The 22,042-nt window shown below is 36.6% G+C and overlaps 1 protein-coding gene across 1 annotated transcript in view; it reads right to left on the bottom strand.

Moving 5' to 3' along the window:
• LOC116511063 (ankyrin repeat domain-containing protein 26-like) overlaps positions 1-22,042 on the bottom strand; it is a 94,864-nt gene that overhangs the window by 70,490 nt on the left and 2,332 nt on the right. The window contains 11 exon segments of the mRNA XM_032220836.1: positions 3,044-3,111; positions 3,853-3,916; positions 6,596-6,789; positions 6,890-6,950; positions 10,298-10,367; positions 10,454-10,487; positions 15,711-15,820; positions 16,050-16,187; positions 18,043-18,149; positions 20,816-20,989; positions 21,204-21,318. Of these exon segments, the coding sequence (XP_032076727.1) occupies positions 3,044-3,111; positions 3,853-3,916; positions 6,596-6,789; positions 6,890-6,950; positions 10,298-10,367; positions 10,454-10,487; positions 15,711-15,820; positions 16,050-16,187; positions 18,043-18,149; positions 20,816-20,989; positions 21,204-21,318 (1,135 nt within the window).

Here is a 22,042-nt window from a genome sequence, read left to right on the forward strand (position 1 = left end):
ATGCTGACAATTCATTTACTTATTTGTAGAATCCTCTATTATCATCAAATCCTCATGTCCTATTTTAGCTGGACATCCATAATATTTAATTATATCATATATCATAACATTTTCCCAGTATTGATTAACATTTGATTGTATGTATTTTATTTAGTTTTTTTAATAGTGATAATTATTGTAGTTAATACTCTTTATGTATAATCTAAAGATGTTTTCTCATATCCAATTGTTAGTTATCATATCAACTCCACATTATATACATTACTATCAATATCAATTATTATTCAACTATATCTGTTACAAAAAAAAGCAATTAGGTTTAGCTAGTTTTCAATTGTATTCTTCAATCTATCAGCCAGTTCCAAATTATATATATTACTATCCATATCAGTCATTATTCAGCTATATCTATTACACATTAAGGTAATCAGATTTAGCTAATTTTAAATTACGTTCTTCCATCTGTCAGCCAGTGTCTCTCCAATAGCAAAATCTTCTCAAATCAATTGCCACGCGTTGGATAAATTTGCCAAATGTTTTCATAAGCAAATCCAGACAAAGATATTTTCGCACCTTTGGACTCTGAATGTCAGTGATGAAATAATAATGTTGTCCTGGGCTTGTAAAATTTTCCAAATTAACTTTAATTCTCAAGGGTGGATTTTCCATTCCTCCTGCACTCTGTCTCTTTAAATGAGTCTTCTTTATAGCTCCCCCCCTCCTTTCTTCCTCTGAGATAGACCAGACACCATTTCTCACATTTTCCATTTGTATTTCAGGAACATTTAAACATTCAACGATCTCAGTTTTTACTTCATATTTTAAAATCAGATGGTCCAATTTTCTTTCCAGCCTTTGATAAGAGTCAAAAAGCCCTCTACATGCGGAAAAAAGAATCTGAAATGAAATCTTAGAGGTATTTTGAGACGTCATGATGTGTCGCAGTTAAAAATTGCAAGCTCTCTCTTTTTTTTTTTCCACAGACTTCGAAGCACTTTTCTTCTCTTGCAGGCTGTGCAATCTTATCTGATCGTAAACAGAGCCAAGTAATAAAGTAATAAAAATGTCGAATCGTGACGGGCTAATTAGTAGAAAATAAATTTTACGATCCACTTAGGGAGAGTCAGAGGGGGGAGGATGTCGAGGAGTTTCTTGAAGCATTTAAGAAGTAGAGTAACCACCAGCCATAAATCCATTAAAAAAAGCCAATTCGCCGCTAAATTTTCTTGTTCTTTGGTTTCAGTTAGCTTAAGTTTTTAATGCGAACAGTCTCTCTTGGATAATAAAATCAGCTTACCAGATGACATCACTTCTACCATTCTTAGGGGCAACCTGCAGTTTCAGTTAGCACGCAGCTAATCCAGAAAGGAATTGGCACGAGGAGTTAATACCCCCCCCCCCAGAGACTTGCGGGTGTCTCTGAGGTCCTGGGTCTCTCCTCACCTTCACTGTCGTCTCCGGGACAGCTAGAGTTCAAAGAACCCGTCCAAAAATCCTTCGGTATAGAGGAATTTCAGGAGTAGCCTGAAACTCCATCTTCTCACTGCTAAGCCCCGCCTTCTTCTCCGTAAGTTTAGCTTTTAAGAAATGGTTGATTTGCATTTACTTACAACTGAAATGTTTGAACAGACATTCGTATTAAGGATTGCAACCGTTCCCATTTTAATTTATTAGAGTAGAAAAGTTAGCTGGAAATAAAATGATTTTTTTAAAAAAAATACTTTTACAAAACCTGAATTTCAGATACACTAAATTTCAAATCTCCTTTCTGAAGTACCTCACACCTACTTCAACTAAGAATGCATCCTAGAATGAGTTGGTTATAACTCAGGATCAAAAGCAAAGTGAACTACTAGTATTCAAAAATTTTCAGTATCAGTTACCACTATTCTCATGTGCCATGTAAGAGAAGACACTAGAATCTCATACAAGAAAAACATTTTATTAAACACAAAAGTATATATTTATAACTTTAAGCATTAAGACAATTCCATAAAGCAAAACTATAGAACATCAGAGAAAGCCTTCAATAATAACACATTTCCAACTATGGACCCTATACCCGTGATGGCGAACCTATGGCACGGGTGCCACAGGTGGCAAACAGAGCCATTTGTCAGGCACACGCGGTGTTGCCTGCTGTCTGGCCAGCATGCATTCACGCGCTGGCCAGCTGACTTCGGCCTTCTTTTGAGACAGTTTTTCACCCTTCCTTGGAGCCTTTTAGAATATTACACATAAAATGAAGTAACAATAGTTATAGTCAAATAAATGATTAACAAGGATAATAATGTGTGTGTGTGTGTATGTATGTGTATATATATATATATGATTGACAATATGGAATTTTACATAAATTGTAAGTGAGGACTATGGAGAGGATGCACAAAAGTTTTGTACTCAAAGATAAACAATTTTATATAGAATACAATTTAAAGATGTAATATTAATGGATGGTTTTGGGATGATGTGATGAAATGCCATAATACAAAATTATTCTAGACTTAGAATATTTCACATAAAAGGAAGTAATAATTGTAGTAGTCAAATAAATGTTTAATAATGATGATAATTCCATGCATATATATTGGATTGATAATATGAGAATTTATATAAACTGTAAGTGATGGCTCTGGTAAGGTGGCACAGAAGTTTTGTAACCAACTGACATGGAAAATATTATCCATATAATATATAACATTATCTATATAGGCAGATGAATTCCTAGAATTCTGTATACAAATAAATGGTTTGAAATTAAAAAAATATTTTCCTTGAAAAAATATTTTTCTCACTGGCCATTTTGAAAACACAAAGTGGGTAAAGCTTATAAGTAACTGTGTGGAAAATAAACTCAAACGCCTTGGAGCATCAAATAAATATTTTGATTTAATGGTAACAACATTATTGTTAGCAAGCTAAAAACATATCCATAGACACTAGAAGCTAAAACTGATTAATATGAGAAACAATAAATCAAAACAGATTTTAAAATGGAAGCTTTTTTTTAAATCATAGAGCACAGAAAAATTTAAAAACCTACTTCTGAATCCCATGGAGATTCTGTATACTTTTCCTCTTCATCTTTGTCCTCACCCAAAGTTGATTTAGCTATAAAATAAATTAGTAAATTGTTTACAAAATACTGTGTCCATTATTCAAAAATTGAGATTGTGGCAATTCAGATTTAAAAAGTATTGCCAGATGCTATTCATTCCTCCACCACCATGTTTGATTGGTTCTGCCAATTTATCATGCCTCAGTCCTATTCTTGTATCACACCTTGACAAGGCAAGACAAAAGAGTTAACTAGATTATAGGGCAAATTATTACATTTAAATAACTAAATAATTTTGATAGCTGCCTTCTGACATTAGCTATGCACACTACTTTTACTGAAATATTGCTGAGAAGCGAAAGCAAAATTAATTGAATCTTTTTGTTCAGCCCCCAAATTTAAAAAAAAAGTTATTTTCAGAAAACTACCTTCTCCTTACACAGATTTTCAGAAACCAGCCACAGAAGTTTTTAAACACAGAGCATGAAAACTGATATATAACACTTTAAAGAATTAAAGAACGATAGCATTCTAATAGATGTTCAGTTCATAATAAATAACTTAATTACAAATAGGCTATTTCCAGAAACAGTTTTGTTTATATATTTTAATCTTATAATATTAAACTATATTAAGATTCGTGGCAATAACCAATTAATTATTGGTTTCATAAATTTTATGTATTAAACTATTAGCTTAATGAAACTATAATGCATAAATATGTGAAGTGACCGCAGACTAGTTAATATAACTAAAACTTATACCTTTTGGTGAGATATTCGAAGACTGCTTACCAACTAAATTTTTTTTATTGGCAATATCCTGTTCACCACCTTCTTCATCTTTTGAAGGCTTCTCCTAACAGAAAGAAGAACATTCAGTGTTTATTGTATATAGCAATTGGAAATTGTAATGACCTGTTATTACTTTAAAGAAGTCTTTAGAATTTATGACTAATCTATGTGATTTTATCAGGGAGTCATAAACTGTCTGGGATATTGCTAAGAATATATATTCAATATATATTCACATATGTACTGTAAGTAATAAACTAGAGTAGTGGTCTAGGAGTAGTAAGGTGCTCCAAGACTCTCCCAGGAATTAAAAAAAATCAAAATTATTTGGCAGTCTATGCTGAAAAATAAAATTCCATCAAACAATCATGAGAAGTAAATGCATCAATTTTAATTTTTAATATGATAAATACTGCTATATATATAGTCCATCCAAACAAAAGCTTTTTGGGGGTTCTCCATAATTTTTAAAAGTGGGAAAGAATTCTGAGAGAAAAAAGTTTAAGAAACACTGAACTGAAGCATCTTCAGTATGATGTAAAATGTGATATTTTATAATACTAGAAAAGCTATTTTATATGACCAAGACCATAAATTATACATTTTCACTATGTACACGTATTATTTATTTGTTACATATATTATGCAGTTATTATTACTATTAATAAAATAGTGGTTGTTATTACCATCATTTTATTAATCAATACAATAAAAACAATTATTAATCAAATTAACCTATAAATATACATAATTGTGTTATAGTATGAATCTATATGCCTTATTTTCTGTGTACCATCTTCCAAGCAATTTATAATTAAAAGACAATCTAGCAATTATAAAATTGATTTTGAGAAAAAAATTAGAAGCCATTCTTAAAGACTGGTTATGCAATTGGGTGGCGTGTGTAAGTGCACTAAAGTGCCTATTATCCCTGTCGCATTTTAGTTTTTTTGTTTGTTCAAATTTGTAATTGTTCTTTGATGAATGAATGAATGAATGAATGAATAATTACGTAAAAAATAGTTGGTATTCTAGCTATAAGTAATTATGGCTTCATAGAAAATCAACATCTTGAATTGTATATGGAACTATTAAGCCAGTTTAGGTATTTTTGCTTCATTTGAATATTATCAAATCTATGATTAATCTTGATTGTGTTCTAAATCAATGGTCCCCAACCTTTCCACCTTGGTGGTCTGACGCAGGAGGAGGGGTATATGAGTGGCAGGCGCACACATAGTTCCATTTGTGCAATCAGAGCGCATGCATGCCTTCTCCTCATGCAAATGGAGATCAAGCATGAGTGAAGGGTCCTTGCACTCACATGCAAAGCTCCATTCGCGGCTGGTAATTGCACTTGTGACTGAAACTCCGCTCATGCAAGTGGACACCCCTGGAGTAGAGGGTCCTTGCGCTCAAAAAGTTCCACTCCTACTTTATGTGTGATCACAAGCACCCTCTGCTAGTTCCAGTGGAGCTTTGTACACATACTTGCCCATCATTTGTGCGAGTGGAGCTTCACACACACATGCTTGCCCATTTCTCCTGCGATCAGATTTTGAAAAGGCTGCAGCCCAGGGATTGGGGACTAAATGACTTGGAATGGATTTTATTTCTCCTGTGCCATTAAAATATCACTAATGAACAAGCTTGTTGAAACAGATTTTTATTTATGAAGTCTTTGCCTTTACGATAGATTCACTTACTTTCAAATCAGATTGGAAAGTTTTCAGATGTTCATCGTCACTGTATTTATATATTGTTGGCTCATATATTGCTTCTTCCAGTTTTTTTGAATCCACATATTCCTTTTTTCCAGGGATCTCATATCCTGCAAAATCAGGATCCCTACTATTCTCTTGTGTACTTGTATTTTTTCTGAGTTCTGCTTCTGATCCAGAATTATGACTTTCAATATCATCCAGAACGGAATCCATGTCATTTTCTTGAGAGTTAGTTGAGAAAATAAATGTAGTTTTTTCAACATTCTCCAAAGAAAAAACAGATTTGCAAAACTCTTTTTGATTCTCATATGACAATTTATTAATATTCTGTGTCCCCTGGAGTTTTTGTAACTTCTGAAATTGATTTTCATAATTAGATTCTTTTTCAACAGAATGTTCAGGCTGTTCCTTATTTACCTTGTTAGTAATTGTATGGTAATGTGAAGTTTCAGAATGACCAGAACTAAAAGCTTCAGGAATATTAGTACCATCTTGCATATTTTCATTTTGTACATTACATAGTTCATCATTACACTTAAACAGTTTTGTTTCCCTCTCATGTTTATTTTCTCTGGAATATTCTTTCCCTCCTAATTTGTCAACATATTCATCTTCCTTATCTTCTGCCTTGGTCCAAATTGTTTTTATGTTTTCTTCTTCCCTTTCTATATTGAAGTGCTCCTCCATTTCTTTCACTTTTTCTTCTTCTTCCTCTTCCTCTTCCTCCTCCTCTTCTTCATCCTCTTCCTCTTCTTCCTCCTCTTCTTCTTCCTCTTCCTCCTCTGTTTCCTTTTTCTTCTCTTCTTTGCTCTTCCCATCCAATTCTTCTTCCTTCTTGCTTGCCAAAGAACTATCAGAATCATTTAATTCTTGCTTATTGTGGTTAATTTTTTTTTGAATATTTTTTTGAGTATTTTCTTTTGATTGATTTTTGTTTTCATTATCTTCACAAAATCACATGTGGGTATAAAAACATACAATAAATAATAAAATACAATGGATAAATTCAAACTTATTACCTGTTTAGAATGCAATGTTCTCTGGGAACATTTGGAAAAGGAGCCAGGTGAGGAATGGACAGAATGAGGGAAGGTTTTGACTTGGAACAAAGGCTTAGGAAGGGATTCATTGCATTCTTCAAATTCATAATCTGCTTTATTTTGCTGTGAACTGCCTAAGGGTTCTGTTGGGATAGTGCAATCTTTTTCATCTACTGTATCAAAATACAAACACACACAGAGAGATTAAAACACAGTTAATGTTTTCTGTAGATAAGCACTATAATCATAACTTATTTTGTTCAAGCAACTTACATTTTTTCAAGAAGTCCCATGGAACTTTCATTAGCTGAGCCAAACTTGGTTTTTCTGGTTTCTAAGAATAAAAGTTGAAGCGGACAGAAGTTTTCACTGTAACAACCATTGCTATACTATCTTTACATTCTACTCTTCTTAAAAAAACAAAAAACAAAACTAGACTTATAAATGTATCAACCCTCCTCTTTCTTAATAGGTTAAGTGAAACTTAAAACAGTGTGGAACTTCTGTCTTCCTGATCTAGTCCAAACTTCTATCCATGGTAATACCACATTGATAAAAACATATTATTTTAATTCTAGCCACCTCACTAGGATGCTTAAGTTTGGAATATTGCATTAAGCAGGAGACTGAATGTATGAATACATAGCCCCTTTTAATTCTGATTCTATGCATATTTTTCAAATGACAAAAAGTGATCCAAATACTAGTACAAAATCATATTCAATCCTGAGCTCAGCACAGCTTTTTCAAATGGTGTCAGTTTAGAAAATACTTCCTGTTCCAACATTTTTTTCTAAATTCAAAACTAGCTTGGGGTATTTTGTTCTACATAATTTTATGTTCAGTGACTGGCTAGTTTTAAATACTTACACACCATGAAGACCTGTAGAATTATCAATCAATAAAATAGCAAGTTCATCCTATTCTTGCTACTATTCAATGGTTGGAGTGCAGAAGAGCAATTAAAAGCTCATATTTAGAGAATGAAATCAATTTTGGAATAATTGGTTATAGAGCAGTTTTATACTACAATATTTAAATTACAATTTTATGTAGTTAATGTACATCATATGCTTGGGTGGTTATTAGTATGAAAGTGAATAAGTATGCATTTGCTACTGAACCCAATCTATCATCTGTTCCCTATTTCTTCTCTGGGCTCAGTTCTGTGGCTGCTCGCACAGGTCTGCCAGGGTACAAAATATGGGCTTAACTGCTGTTTACATTGTTTGCTATAGGAATTCTTTTTAACGTTTTAAACTCTTTTCCTGTAGAATGGGTATTGGTGGAGCTTGAACGGCCTGCTTTCCCTCCTATTTTTGTGAAACTAGAATAAAAACAAAGCATTTGTTTTAAATTCTCATCATTTTCCACAGTGGAACATTATGAATTATTTTATTTCACATGAAACAGTTAAAAGCATTTTGAATGTTGCTGTGTTAGAAACAAGGCACACATGAATCTTTCTAAGACAGCATATTGCTCCCAAAATCTGGGTCCTCATTTTACTGACCTCAGAAAGATGGAAGGCTGGGTCAATTTTGAGCCAGTCAGACTCGAACTGCCAAAGTGCGACGAATTGGCCATCAGCAGAATTAGCCCACAATACTGCATTCTAACCACTGCATCACCATGGCTCAAGCTCTATGTACTAAATTTAAGATCTAAATCAGTGGTTCTCAACCTTCCCAATGCTGCAACCCTTTAATACAGTTCCTTATGGTTGAGCGACCCAACCATAAAATTATTTTCGTTGCTACCTCATAACTGTAATGTTGCTACTGTTATAAATTGTAACGTAAATATCTGATATGGAGGATGTATTTTCACTATTACAAATTGAACATAATTAAAGCATAGTGATTAATCACAAAAACAATATGTAATTATATATTGTGAAATATTTATTTCTAATTACAAATAAATGAAATTTTGTCTTGAAGCATGATGTAGCATGGGTAACAGTCTTAATATGACAACAGTAAACTACATTGCTACATTTTGCGACAGTATGCGCAATGTGAAATAGCAGAGCATTGTTCAGCGCATCCAACTCGTTGCACAGTTGCACAAAATGTGGTGAAACCCACTTAACCATGCTCTTGCTTAGCAACCAAAATTTTGGGCTAAATTGTGGTCATAAGTTCTCTTTCTTTTTCTTTCTTTCTTCCTTTCTCTTTCTGTCTGTCTCTCACTGTGTAGCTCTTTGTCTCTCTCCCTCCCTCCCTGCCTGTCATTCTCTCTCTGTATCTGTCTGTCTATCTCTCTCTCTGTATCACTCTGTCTCTCTCTCCCCTCTCCCCATTTCCGTCACTGTGTGTGTGTTTCTCACCCACTCTGTGTGTGTGTGTCTCTCTGTCTCTGTCTCTCTCCCTCTCTTGTCTCTGTCTCTCTGTCACTCTATGTGTATATGTGTGTCTGTCTGTCTGTCTCTCTCACTCAATCACTCACTGTGTGTGTCTCTCTGTCTGTCTCTCCCTCCCTCCTCCCCTCCCTCTCTCTCTCTCTCTATGTCTGTCCATCTCTCTCTGATTCCCTCCCTCCCTCTGTCTCTCTCACACAGACAGACATACTGTGGTCACCTTGTTGAGTGTTCCAATCACATTTGAAACACTCAACAACTGGCCTGCATTTATGATTTTTTGCAGCATTCTGCAGTCATGGGACCAAAATATATGGTTAAAAGTACCTGGCAGTGGCATTTTTCCCCACAGAACATCCCAAGACCAATGCCACCACATCTCCCTTCTTCGAGAACAGGTCCTCTTCAGAAGGACAAGGCCCTGCTGGTTAACCTCCCGTCCTTCATCTTCCAGCGGCGGCCCCACATCCTAGAAAACATAGACGAACGCACGCCCTGCGCAATTACAGCCCGGAACAGGACCAAAGCCCCGCTCCCAACTGCCCTTCCTCCCTCACAGGGCCTTGGAGGGAAGCTTCCGCAGAAGCCTGGGCAAGTGAGAACAAGTTCCCGCCGTTAACGAAGAATCCGAGGCTGTAATTGTGCAGGGGGGGTGCGCGCACCTATGTTTTCTACGGCGTGGAGCCTCGCCGAGGTTCTGCGCGGCTGGCGATGAGTCCGGGGAACTCTGGGAAGACGAGGAATGCGAGGGGGACCCCACCCCCGGCGGATGGGCTCCAGAATCATAACTGGCTGCCCACTGCCTCGGGGCGGCTCCACGCCATGGAAAACATAGGCGTGCGCACACACCCCATACAATTACAGCCTCAGAGACTTTGTAACGGTGTGAACTTGTTCTCACTTACCCGGGCTTCTGCAGAAGCTTTCCCCCGAAGCCCTCCGAGGGAGGAAGGGCCAGTTGGCAGAGGAGCTTTGGTCCTGATCTGGGCTGTAATTGTGCAGGATGTGCGTGCGCCTATGTTTTCCACAGCGTGGGGCCACGGCTGGAAGGCGAAGAACACGAAGGGGACCAGTAGGGCCTCGTTCTTCTGAAGAGGACCTGTCCCGAAGAGGGCAGATGTGGTGGCATCAGTTTTGGGATGTTCTGCAACTCCCGTGAAAGGGTCGTTCGACCCCCAAAGGGGTTGCGACCCACTGATTGAGAATCGCTGATATAAATTGAAGTTCATATTTTCTTTCCATCCAAAAAAGTATTAATTATTATCATAACAAGTCTTTCATTGTTAGAGGTTTTGAGTGTTCATTGTACAAAATCTTACCTTGGGACTGGAGTCTAGTTCCTCCTCTTCTGAAGAAAGCCAGCTATCATCATCTGTTTTTTCAGAATTGCTTAAACACAAATGCATATATACACATAAATAAGAATCTATCTTTTTCTGGAACTTCCTGAATTTAAATCAAAATTTAAATCTTACCTTGTAGAGTCTCCAGAAGAGTGGTTATCAAGAACTGTAAAAAAAACCAAACACAAAGAAAAATAAAAATTCAGACAAATCAAGGGAAAAAACTATAAAGATATTTTATATTACAGTAAATCAAACTGCAGAAGTTTAAATGTAGAAAAATATCTTAAAAATAAAAAAAAATAACTTACTCAATAGCTATACAAAAGTTTGCAAACATTATTTAATTAGATTTTTGTATTTACTGTAAACTTCTCTAATTTTTAAACTGGAAGTTATATTCGGTATAAATATTTGCAATTAATTGCATCTTAAATTGCACAGAAGTTTATGATTTAATACTTTTATTGCTTGTTTTATGGAATTTCCATTTCAGTTGTCGCAATTTTCTATTTGTTCAATAAAAGAATGACATGTTATTCTAAGAATGAAATATGAAAAAGGCTCACATGCACACACACCAAAAAAGCATTCAGCAGTCTGAGCCCAATTTTTATATTAATAAGCACCCAAGCATATGATGTAGATCAGGGGTGTCAAACTCGATTTCATTGAGGGCCAGATCAGCATTGTGCTTGTCCTCTGGGTATGTGAGGGGGATGTGGCCAGTTCAACTTAGTTTGCATAGAAGGCGGCTCTGAGGACTAGGCAGGGAGGCAATCAGGGGTGTCCAGTGGGTGGGGCAGTCGGTAGGAGGCCAAGGTGGGTAGGAGGCCAATAGTTGGCTAAGCAATTCTTCGATTATTTCATCCCCCAGATCTTATTAAAAAATCAATGAATTCCATGGACTGAAAAAACATGAAGATACACCAATAGGAACAATTCAGAGCCCCCCGTCAGAAGCCAATTTCAAGTGGAATTCACTCAAACTGACTAACTGAATCATACCCCGTCACAAAATTCTTTTCTCTGAAACCAATCTAGGTTCATCAGTTTCCTTCTGATCTAAGCTCCTTGGTGCTCTCTGAGTGTGGTTGTTTTCTTGCAGACCTTTAATTACCCAAACTAGGTAACATCATCAGTGCTAGTAAGGAGTGGGGTTTGCTTTCAATTTATATCCTAGTGGCTTACCCTGTCATTGTTGGTGGGAGAGTCTTGATGATTCTTTAATTGGGCTCTTTACTGTTAGTGTCAGATCTGCCATCTTCAGCTTAGCGCTTCTCTGGCAGCCTGCCATAAATTGTTAGGGGCTGGTGGGAAGAGGAAATAGGCAATTGGCATGTAAAGGGACGAGGCGAGCCAAAGGGGAGGAGATGACAAGTTTGACAGAAGCCAGAGATGTGAGAACCAGCCTGTTCCAGTCTTCAAGGCCACAAACTGTACCAAGTGGCACCAAATATTTGAGCAGTTCCCAAAACACCTAGCCGGTCACCTTTGGACGAAGGCAAACTGGCTAAGAGGGAGGACTGGGGAGAAGGGGGAATACTGTAACTCTTTGCATGCAAACTTTAGTACTAGCCTACTTTCACTGTAACACTAATCCTTAGTAAAAGAAACTGTTATCCCAACCAAATGGATTCGATGATCTTCATTTCCTAGGGACCTAGTTAGGGAAAATCTGGCGTTAAGCTAAAATTGCTATAGGGGTCAACCTGGAGAAACATAGTTTGACAGTTCCTTGATTTGCATATTATTTACTTCTTCATTATTGGTCTGATATTAATCATTTTTAGACTTGGCTTGGTTTAGGATAGTCACAATTTCCCAGTTGAAACTATTAATGTTCTTATATAATTCATATCTTTTATGATTGTAAGCCTTCCAGAAATACCTTGAGGTAAGATGGGTGGCCTATACATTTAGCACAGAAACAAACAAACACTATTTAGACAAGTACAATCACACTGCAGCAATCCTAAATATCTGAAAAAGGAAACATATCATCTATACAATATCTTTCAACACAATGGATATCCAGACAATTTCATCAAAAAGTGCCTGACCACTTAACTCAATGTATCACAACCCAAGCTCTTAAAAGGATAAATTATATCAAAAACATCTCAGAAACCACCAACAGACTATTACAACCATGTGGCATCCATGTAGCATAGAAATCAACTAAAGCCCTCCAAAACATCCTAAATAAACCAAAAGATCCAGCAGCTTCAGAAGAAAAAAACAGGAGTCATCTACAACATACATTGTAATGACTACAACAACCACTACATAGGATAAACAGACAGAAGACTAGCAGAACGCATCAATGAACAACAACTAGCAGTCAGAAGACATGATTTCCTTAATTTCACAACACATGGACAGACAACCATAGTTTTAACAGGAAAACTGTGACTATCCTAAACTAAGCCAAGCCCAAAAAATGCTAAGATAATTTCTGGAAGCTTAGCATTGACAAATCAGCCATCAATACATACATAGACATAAACAACATATAAATATCATTCAAGAGACAATCGACAAGCCAAAAAGGCAACAAAAAGACTAATATTCCACCAGCATTCATCACTCAGATTAGCAGATATTAATCAAGATTACATAAGATCACCAATTAAACAATACCGCAATCAAGGACTTACAAAGCAAACTAATAGTAAACAGCCTAACCAAATAACTACCAAAATCATTCCCACCAACACTGACAGAGCAAGTCACATATAAATTGAGAGCAAACCCACTCCCCACCAGCACTGATGGTGTTATCAAGTTTGGGTAATGAAAGATCTGCAAGAAAACAACCAAGTGAAGAGCGCACCCACTCTTCATTTCAACCCTGGGCTACAAATATTGTCCTCTATTACTACCTTTTCTAAAAGGAGTAAGAAGAAAAAAAAAGCTATCCATATTATGAACTAAACATTTAAATAAATTATTACAGATTTGACCTGTAGTGAGTTATTCCTTTTCTGACTTGTTGAGCAATTCCTGCATTTCTCTATCTATTTTTCTATTTAGCACAAAGCCTGTGACAGTAAAAATTCAGAATGTAAACATGTATCATCTTATAAAGTAAGAATTGTAGAAATCATATTAAAAAAAGAATAATACATTTAAATTATCTGTCCAATGGTATTTTCCCCTTGTTCTTTGAAAATTAAAACTACAACTAGATCTCCAAATCCCACCTTATATGGAATATCATAATTATTTGTTTAAATTTTGATTCAACTGTCATATTGTTTGTAGATACTTTCCTAATGCCCAAACTGGCTATTTACTGTTATTCAGAATTGCCATTTCATAGAAAATGGGAATTTTCTATAAATTCCTAAAGATATTACAAATATGGAAACTATACATTTTTTTGTTTCTAATATTTGCAATAGAGATATGCACAAAGCAAAAATAGTTTTATGCAGAGTATAAAACAAAGCTGTTCCACCTCGAACATTCTAAAGAAATGTTTCAAACTGCTTCTTTCCAACCCCATCTCCCAAAATTTTGATTTTTAAAATGCAAGAAAAAAATTAAAAAGCCCCTTCCCTCATTTTTTTCTTCCAAGAATCAGCAAAAGAGTACAATTCAGCCATTCAGCCCCTACCAAAACAGGCCACCAAATATTAAAAATAACAATAACAACAATAATAATCAGCCAATTGTAAAAGGCAGCTTTATTTGGAATAGTTTATATCCTCTGATGATCAAAAAATGTCTGTCTATCCCAGATCCCTGGAAAGCATTCAATAAGTGGATAAAAACGCTAAATCCAGTCTAAACATCTGGCTGACTGCAAAATGAACCATAATAATACTTAACAATAGAAGTAATAATTACACTTTTTTTTTGCAAACTCTTGTCTATAAAACTGAACTGAACTTGGAGCACACTGCTTCAAAATATTCAAATAACATAAACAGATTTCAGAATTTTCAACTTAAAAATTCAAAGAAAATTGTATCAATTATTCTCAGCCCATTTTTGTATTTAAGCAGCCTCTCTATAAAAGAAAGCTCATCTACAGAACACACAAGAACATCACTACAGTATATAGCATTTAATTTTCCCTTAGCTAAAACATTAAATACAGCAGCAATTTTCCATACCAAGCAAATCGAGCTAACCGATTGCTGAGAGTAGCATCAAACCAAGCTTTCTTGTCTATCCCCATTCTTCAGGATAGATGAGAACTTAGTAGCAACTTTGTCAACAATAAAATGTTAGTTAGGGGAATAGTCTTGAAAAGGAAGCAATTGGCATTCAACTTCTAAGAACAAACTGAGAAACTGATTATGGGGACATACACCTTGAGAAATACCACTGTTTCATTAAGAAATGAAGAAAAAATAAATAACACGATGTCAGTACATCAGTTATCCTAGAAAATATCCCATTTCTCAGAAGTCTAACTGGAATGCAAATTTGGTAAATCACCACTACTACATCTGACCAGAATTGTTTATTGGCTTCCCCCCAAAAAGAACAAATCTATCTTTCTTTGCCTTGCTAATGGAGTTCAAGGAATTATTCAAGGAACCTGCAACACTGTTTTCCTTGACAAAATTGTTATTATCCCTCAAGAAGTGGCTGGCATCCCTGTTGCCAAGGGAAATCCATGGCTGGAATTGGACTCCAGTTGCTACCTGTTACATTCTAGCCTTTTTTTCCTGCCTATGGCCTGTTATTTCTCCTACGCCAAGACTAGTTTGCAACCAGCAGGTTTATTCACAACAGTCTCTTTGAGAGTGGGCGGCATACAAATTAATTAAATAAATAAATTAATTAAATAAATAAATAAATATATCAATGCTGATGCTGCTTCCCTTAGAAGCATATAAACACTTACAAACATACAATACACATATGTATCATGTGACTCAATTATAATGTGCAACACACTATGCTAACTTTACATCACTCTGCCAAAACCTAACCTTCATTAAAATTTGACTATTTTCAAAATATTTTCTACGAAAATAGCTTGCTCAATGATTTCCTTGGTATTCATAAGCTTTAACTTAAAATTCCAAAACTGCTTTGGACATGAGCTTCCAGGAGTTAAGGAAATGCATCTGTTTGCTTTGCTATGTCATACACCAGCAACTCTTATCCAATCAGTTGCTTAAATAACAGGCCACCAGAATTTCACTGTAGTGGCAACATCCATGAAATTTAGTTTTGGGAAAGCATAAATTCAACCTGCTTCTTATTGAAGCATCTTTGTCACCTTTGTGCTGTGTTAGAAATATTCTGCAGACCTAGAACACAAAATAAACATTTTTTTACAAACAATAGCAGTAACATCTACTTCCATTGGGAAAGGACAGAATTGTACTAAGTGACCAGCCATTTGTACTACATTAAACTTTACCTTCTTTATTTTTAGCAGGAGCACCAAGTGTCAAACCAGTATCTCTGCCTTTTTCTTGACTCTCTTCTCTATTATTGCAGCTGGAATATTTAGCAACATATTCCTTAATGCTAAAAGAAAAAAATATTTTACTCAATATTGACACATTTTAATAAAGCACAATTAATCTCAACACAGAACAATATTAAATAAAAAGCAATAACTTAGTTGTTTGCATGCTACTTTAACAGCCTGCTAATATGTTATCTAATCTTAATCCATGTTATGCTTTTTATTTTCATATAGGATAGTTTTGTTTCTTGGTTATGTGACAATGAAAAGACAAATGTTTCGGCTTACATAGAATCATCACTAATCAGAGCATAATCTTTTGCTGACCATCCACTTTTATCTCTATGGGCAACATTGGATCCATGAAGGAGGAGAAGATGAGTTATGTCACGTTTTTTATTAGAACAAGAAATCAATAGTGGAATTCTGAAAGAGAAAAACGCCCCCTCAATTACTGCATATAATCAAACCTTCACTAATACTTTAACATCCTGAGTATTTACTCAGCATTATTCCCTCTTGCAAAAAGACAGGGGAGCTTTCACATTAAACAAAACTGCAATTATTTATTTAACGTATGGCATCTCATACATGAACTATATACGAACATTTCACCTAGATTAGTAAACACAATAAAATATAAATGTTAAACAGATCTATGTTTAAATACCAATATCTAAGCCATCTAACCATTGAAGCACAGCATCATTCATATTAAAATAATAATAATCAGATACTGGACGAGTATATGCTTTCAGCTTACATTAAGTTATGACTGATTTACTATCTGACATGGGACCCTGCAGTCACACAGAGTGGAGGATAATATGTCCCATTTATACAGAGTCTTGATAGATGCCGTGTGAGGCGCATCTATCAAGACTCTGTCTATCAAGAATCCTGTTCAGGATTTTCCATTGTAGTCATGATAGTTCAAAGCCTGGCACTTTTCTTGTGGAGTCATTTATATGACTTCCTATGTCTGCACATTCCATGATTCATTTGGCTTTTCACTAGGAATTGATTTAAAGTTGTTGGGCAGATGTTGGCCAGTGGGGGGCTTCCTGGATTTGTATCTTCTGGTTAATGAATGAGGAAGGTCAGCATGCAGTGGTAGGAGTGAGTTGCTCTTAATTTTTTTGTATTCTCTCATTTATACATCTTGCCTTCATAAAGTTGGCAGTGTTATATTCCTCAGAACAGGAAGCCAGAAATTTGGAGTGGTTTTAAAACATCCACTTATAATCCTCATGGTGTCATTCAGTGGTGGGTTCCAGATCCTACGACATCCACATGGACATGCGCAGTGCACGCACAGCGTACACATGCGTCACCGCCTCCGCAACGCTCCAGCTGCTCAGCAAAGCGTTGCGCAGGCGCTGTACGTGCCATGCACGTAAGCACCAAAGACTTAAAAGACAGGTAAGGAACTTGGGCAGGCGAGCGGGCCCTCCAGAGCACCATACCGGAATGGTATCTGGTGCTCCGGGCAGGCTCCAGTATACCCGTACCCGGGCATACCGCCTGCAACCCACCACTGGTGTCGTTGAATCTGGCATCTAACTTATTAGTATGTCAGCTGTTAAGAATTGAATTGAATTTATTGCATTTATATGCCGCCCTTTTCCCCAAAGGGAACTCAGCCATACAGGGGCACAGTATTCTGCTCTAGAGTAAACCAACTCTAGTGCTGCTAGATTGAGGGTGACAGTTGAAGCTCCCCATTTTGTTCCACATAGTTTCTGCAGTATGTTGTTCCTACTATTGATTTTTGCTATCATATTCTCTAGGTTTATTGGGTAGGAGAGAATCCAATTCAGTGTTACTCAAGGTACTTTGGATGGGGATCATAGGGGAGAAGGTTGTTATTTAAGTAGACCTTTGGGGCTTCAGATGCTAGTTTTGTTTATAACAAAAAAAAAAAACCAAGTATAAACGCTACCCATGAGCTTTTTTTTTTTACTGAAAACAAATTGAAAATGGCATTGAACAGAAACATCAGTATTTTCTTTAAATGTAAACTATTTTAAGAAACCTTTTTCTTTATTTTCAAGGTTTTATCTTTTGATCCCAAAGGCAGTTTATAATACAACTGGAAACAAAAATTTCATATAAAACTTCAGTGTAATGTTAACAATAGCACCAAGCCATTGATAAATAATTTTTATATTGAGAAAATATTATTCCAGCTGACTAATTATCCGTTATATTCAGGGGCATGAATACTTAAAAACAATCCTAAAATCCTGGAAGGGTATTAACTACATGACCCAAACTGTACCTTCCCAATTTATCTGTGGCATGCACAGATGCGTTTTGTTGAAGAAGAAACTCTACCATTTCTCGATTATTTTCAGCCACAGCAACAATTAACGGTGTGCAACCATCCTGTAATAAAAAAAAGAAATACATAAATGCATAGCTTCTGTTTCACATTTAACAAATGCAATGTTCTGTACCCAAGGCAGACAAAAAAGATAAAGAAGTTTTATTTCTTTCAGACTGCTTCTAGATGGGTTTCAGTGTGAGTTAAACATACCTGTAATAATATTTTCTGTATTTCTACTGGTACTTGGCTTTAAAGTTTCAGATAATTTCAAACATTTGTGCAATATTACAGATTTGACTATTATATGCAAATATTATATTGGAAAAAGTAGAGCTGCACGCAGTTTTCTTGGCGATGTTTTTTGGAAATGGTTGCTATTTGCTTCTTACTAAGGCTGGGAGAGTTAATGACTAATCCAAAATCACCCAGATAGATGGAGGAACTAGAACTCAATCTCTCAGCTTCTAGCCTGATGCCTTTAACCACTACATCTAACGAGTCCTTTATTTTGTACTATTTACTCCCATTGGATACTGTCACAATTCTACAAAAAAACAAGTACATCTTGTTTGCAGAGGGATAATGGGCAGTTTGTGTCTGTTACCCAAATTGATGGAAAAGAAGAAAATGTTCCTCCTACTTTTTTTAACAATAGGAAGGGGTAGTTTATGTGACATTTGACCCTGAGATTATGATTAAGTATGCCCAAAACAAACCCTATGTGAAAGCTAGCAGAAGCTTATTTAAAGGTAAGTTACAAATTAGTCAACTTGTTCAAGCAAAATAAGAAATGAGGAGTCTCAAGTTACACTTTATTATGCAATAGATACCGTATATACTCATGTATAAGCCGAGTTTTTCAGCCCACTTTTTGGGCTGAAAAAAGCCGCCTCGGCTTATACTCGAGTCGTAGGACTCCAAGTCCCATCCCCTCCGCCCGTCCCCACCAGCACAGCCCCTGCCGCATCAGATTAAGATCTCTTGAATTAGATTCCGCTGATGAGGTGGGCGGCGTGGATTGTAGCAGGGATGACCACCGATTGCAGCCTGGCTGCGCTGGCGAGGTGGGATGGGACTCCCCACTCGCCAAGATCGTAGGACTTCAAGTCCCATCCCCTCCGCCCGTCCCCGCCAGCGCAGCCCCTGCCGCATCAGCCGGAATCTAATTCAAGAGATCTTAAACTTGACATCGTTGTTGGGATCTGCGGGTGAAATTACTTTAATCAGTGGGGTAAAGTCCTTTCTCCCACCCCCCCAGCTCTGATGCGGGCGTAAGAAAAGTCCTCTCTTTCCCCCTCATCAGAGCTCGGGCGAGCGAAAGAAAGAACTTTACCCCACTGATTAAAGTAATTTCACCCGCAGATCCCAACAACGCTGCCAAGATTAAGATCTCTTGAATTAGATTCCGCTGATGCGGCAGGCGGCGCGGATTGTAGCAAGGACGGCCGCCGATCGCAGCCCAATTGCGCCAGGGGGTTCCGCTGGTTGGAAGAAAGTCCTTCGCGCCAAGCGCTTTTCCCTCCCAACCGCACCCCTCTCACGTTCTTCGGCCCGCTGAACCAATGGGGGCCCGGGGTAGGCAGAGCCTGGCAAGCCTCCCGGGCCGAGAAATTGGAAGGAGCGAAGTTGCGAACGCTCCGAGGAGTGAATAAAGCGCCGCGCTCGGAGGAAGTAGCGGCACATGATTGGAGCGGGAAGAGGGCTGAGTTGGGGCATCCTCGGCATCCCCCGGGTGATCTCCGGGCCCCCGGCTTCCCCATCTCCTCTGCTATGGGGAGACGTGCATCATAATGTTGTAAGCCGCCCGGAGTTGCCTGTGTGTGAGGTGGGCTACCCTATGCATTTGCATGTGTGCGTTGGAGAGAGAGTGAAAAAGAGAGGGAGAAATAATTATATTAATTAGATAGATCAGTGTTTCTCCACCTTGGAGACTTGAAAGTGTGTGGACTTCAACTCCCAGAATTCTGGGAGTTGAAGTCCACATACTTTCAAGTCTTCAAGGTGGAGAAACACTGAGATAGATGATAATGAGATGAGGGAGGGAGAGAGAGAAAGCGAGACCATAACTAGATAGACAGATAGGCAGGCAGATAGACGGATGGATAGAGAGAAAGAGAGAGAGATAGGTAGGCAGGCAGATAGACAGACGGATGGATGGATGGATAGAGAGAGAGAGGATGTGTATAATTAAGGTGACCAGACGACCCACCAGATGCATGGGAAGAGATTCCGGAGGACATGGTGCAACGCGCCTTCAAGAAATGTGGCATTAGTAATGCTATGGATGGCAGTGAAGACAGCGCTTTGTATGAGTTTTGAAGGATTTTAACTCTTGTGTTTTAGCTTGGTTGCTGAATGAGCTAAGGTTTTTGTACTTTTAAAGTTATTGTTGATACCATATTGTTTTTATTGACCCTCTTTTCCACTTACAGAGCTAGTTTACTGTTTTTCTTTGAAATAAATATTCAAAAACATTATTGGTATCTATTTTTATTTTTGAAATTTACCGGTAGCTGCTGCATTTCCCACCCTAGGCTTATACTCCAGTCAATAACTTTTCCAGTTTTTTGTGGTAAAAAATTATTATTACACATTAGTCTCTCAGTAAATAATGCAGTATTTTTTTCTGTAAATGATGTTAATTTCTAAAAAAAATCAGAATATGTATTAGCTTATACAAAATCAAAACCTACTTAATATATTAAGTAAACTACTGGGATTTTACCTTATTTTGTGCTTCAATGTCAGCTTTCTTTTCAAGCAGATATTTTGCTAGAGATACACTAGAATTAGAGGCAGCAAAGTGGAGGGCAGTGTTATTGTCTATGTCCTTCAGATTAGGATCTGCTCCATGTTCAAGCAGATAAATTGCACAGAATTCTTGCTGACATTCCACCGCCTAAATATTTAAGAAGATGTTAGGTCTACAACAATTCATAAATCTAGGCAATACTGTCTATAATTTAAACAAAATAAAGCTACAGATTTTTCTTGGTCCCTTTTGATTATAAGCAAGACTAACAATTTATTATACTGATAGTTTTGATTAAAACAGAAATTATAGAAATTTGGCTTTATATTACTAGTAAATTTGCACTATTTTAAATGCATACCTCCATTAATGGAGATCTCTTCTCTTCATCACAGCTATCTAGTTGGCATTTGTTGTCCACCAAGAAAGTAACAATATCTATATATCCATTAGCACAGGCAAAATGCAAAGGTGTTCTAAAAGAAATGATATTATAAAAGAAACCATAGTCAGTCAGTAAGTAACTAACAGTAGAGTACACCTTTCTTTTTCTTAAGAACATTTTGATTTTGCATCTTTGAACTGTATTTCAAAACTAGTGTACAGCATATGATGAACTGGAATATACCCATGTACTCAATATACTCTGGTAAAGCTCTACGATATATAAATTGCAGTTAATTAGTTCTTCCTAGCTGAAAAAATAAATTATACTTTGCAAGAAAGAATAAAGCCTAAAATACAGCAGAAGTGAATATTATTTGCTTGATTTCAAATACAAATCTTTTGATACAATTCAATTGAAATTAACAACTGATGACATTTAGTACAAATTCTAAAATAATCCAGCCACTATTTCCCAGTCACTGATAGATATTAATGTGATGGCTACAGAAAGGAGGAAAGAGAAAATTCCCATTATTTATTCAAACATTATCTTAATTAAGGTATGCTTTTTAAAACTTGAGAACTGCTTCCTATCCACAGTTACATACTGAGCTGTTTTCAGAACTCTAACACATTTGCATTATCATCTATTATTTATAGCCAGTCTTCCCTCCATATATAGCTTTCACTGTGACATTTACTTAATACAGGTAGTCGACTTACAACAGTTCATTTAGTAACAGTTCCATGGCACTGAAAAGTGACTTATGACAGTTTTCACACTTACAACCGTTGCAACATCAGGTGATCAAA

The sequence above is a fragment of the Thamnophis elegans genome, chromosome 7, assembly GCF_009769535.1.
Source record: "Thamnophis elegans isolate rThaEle1 chromosome 7, rThaEle1.pri, whole genome shotgun sequence".
Classification (NCBI taxonomy): Eukaryota; Metazoa; Chordata; class Lepidosauria; order Squamata; family Colubridae; genus Thamnophis; species Thamnophis elegans.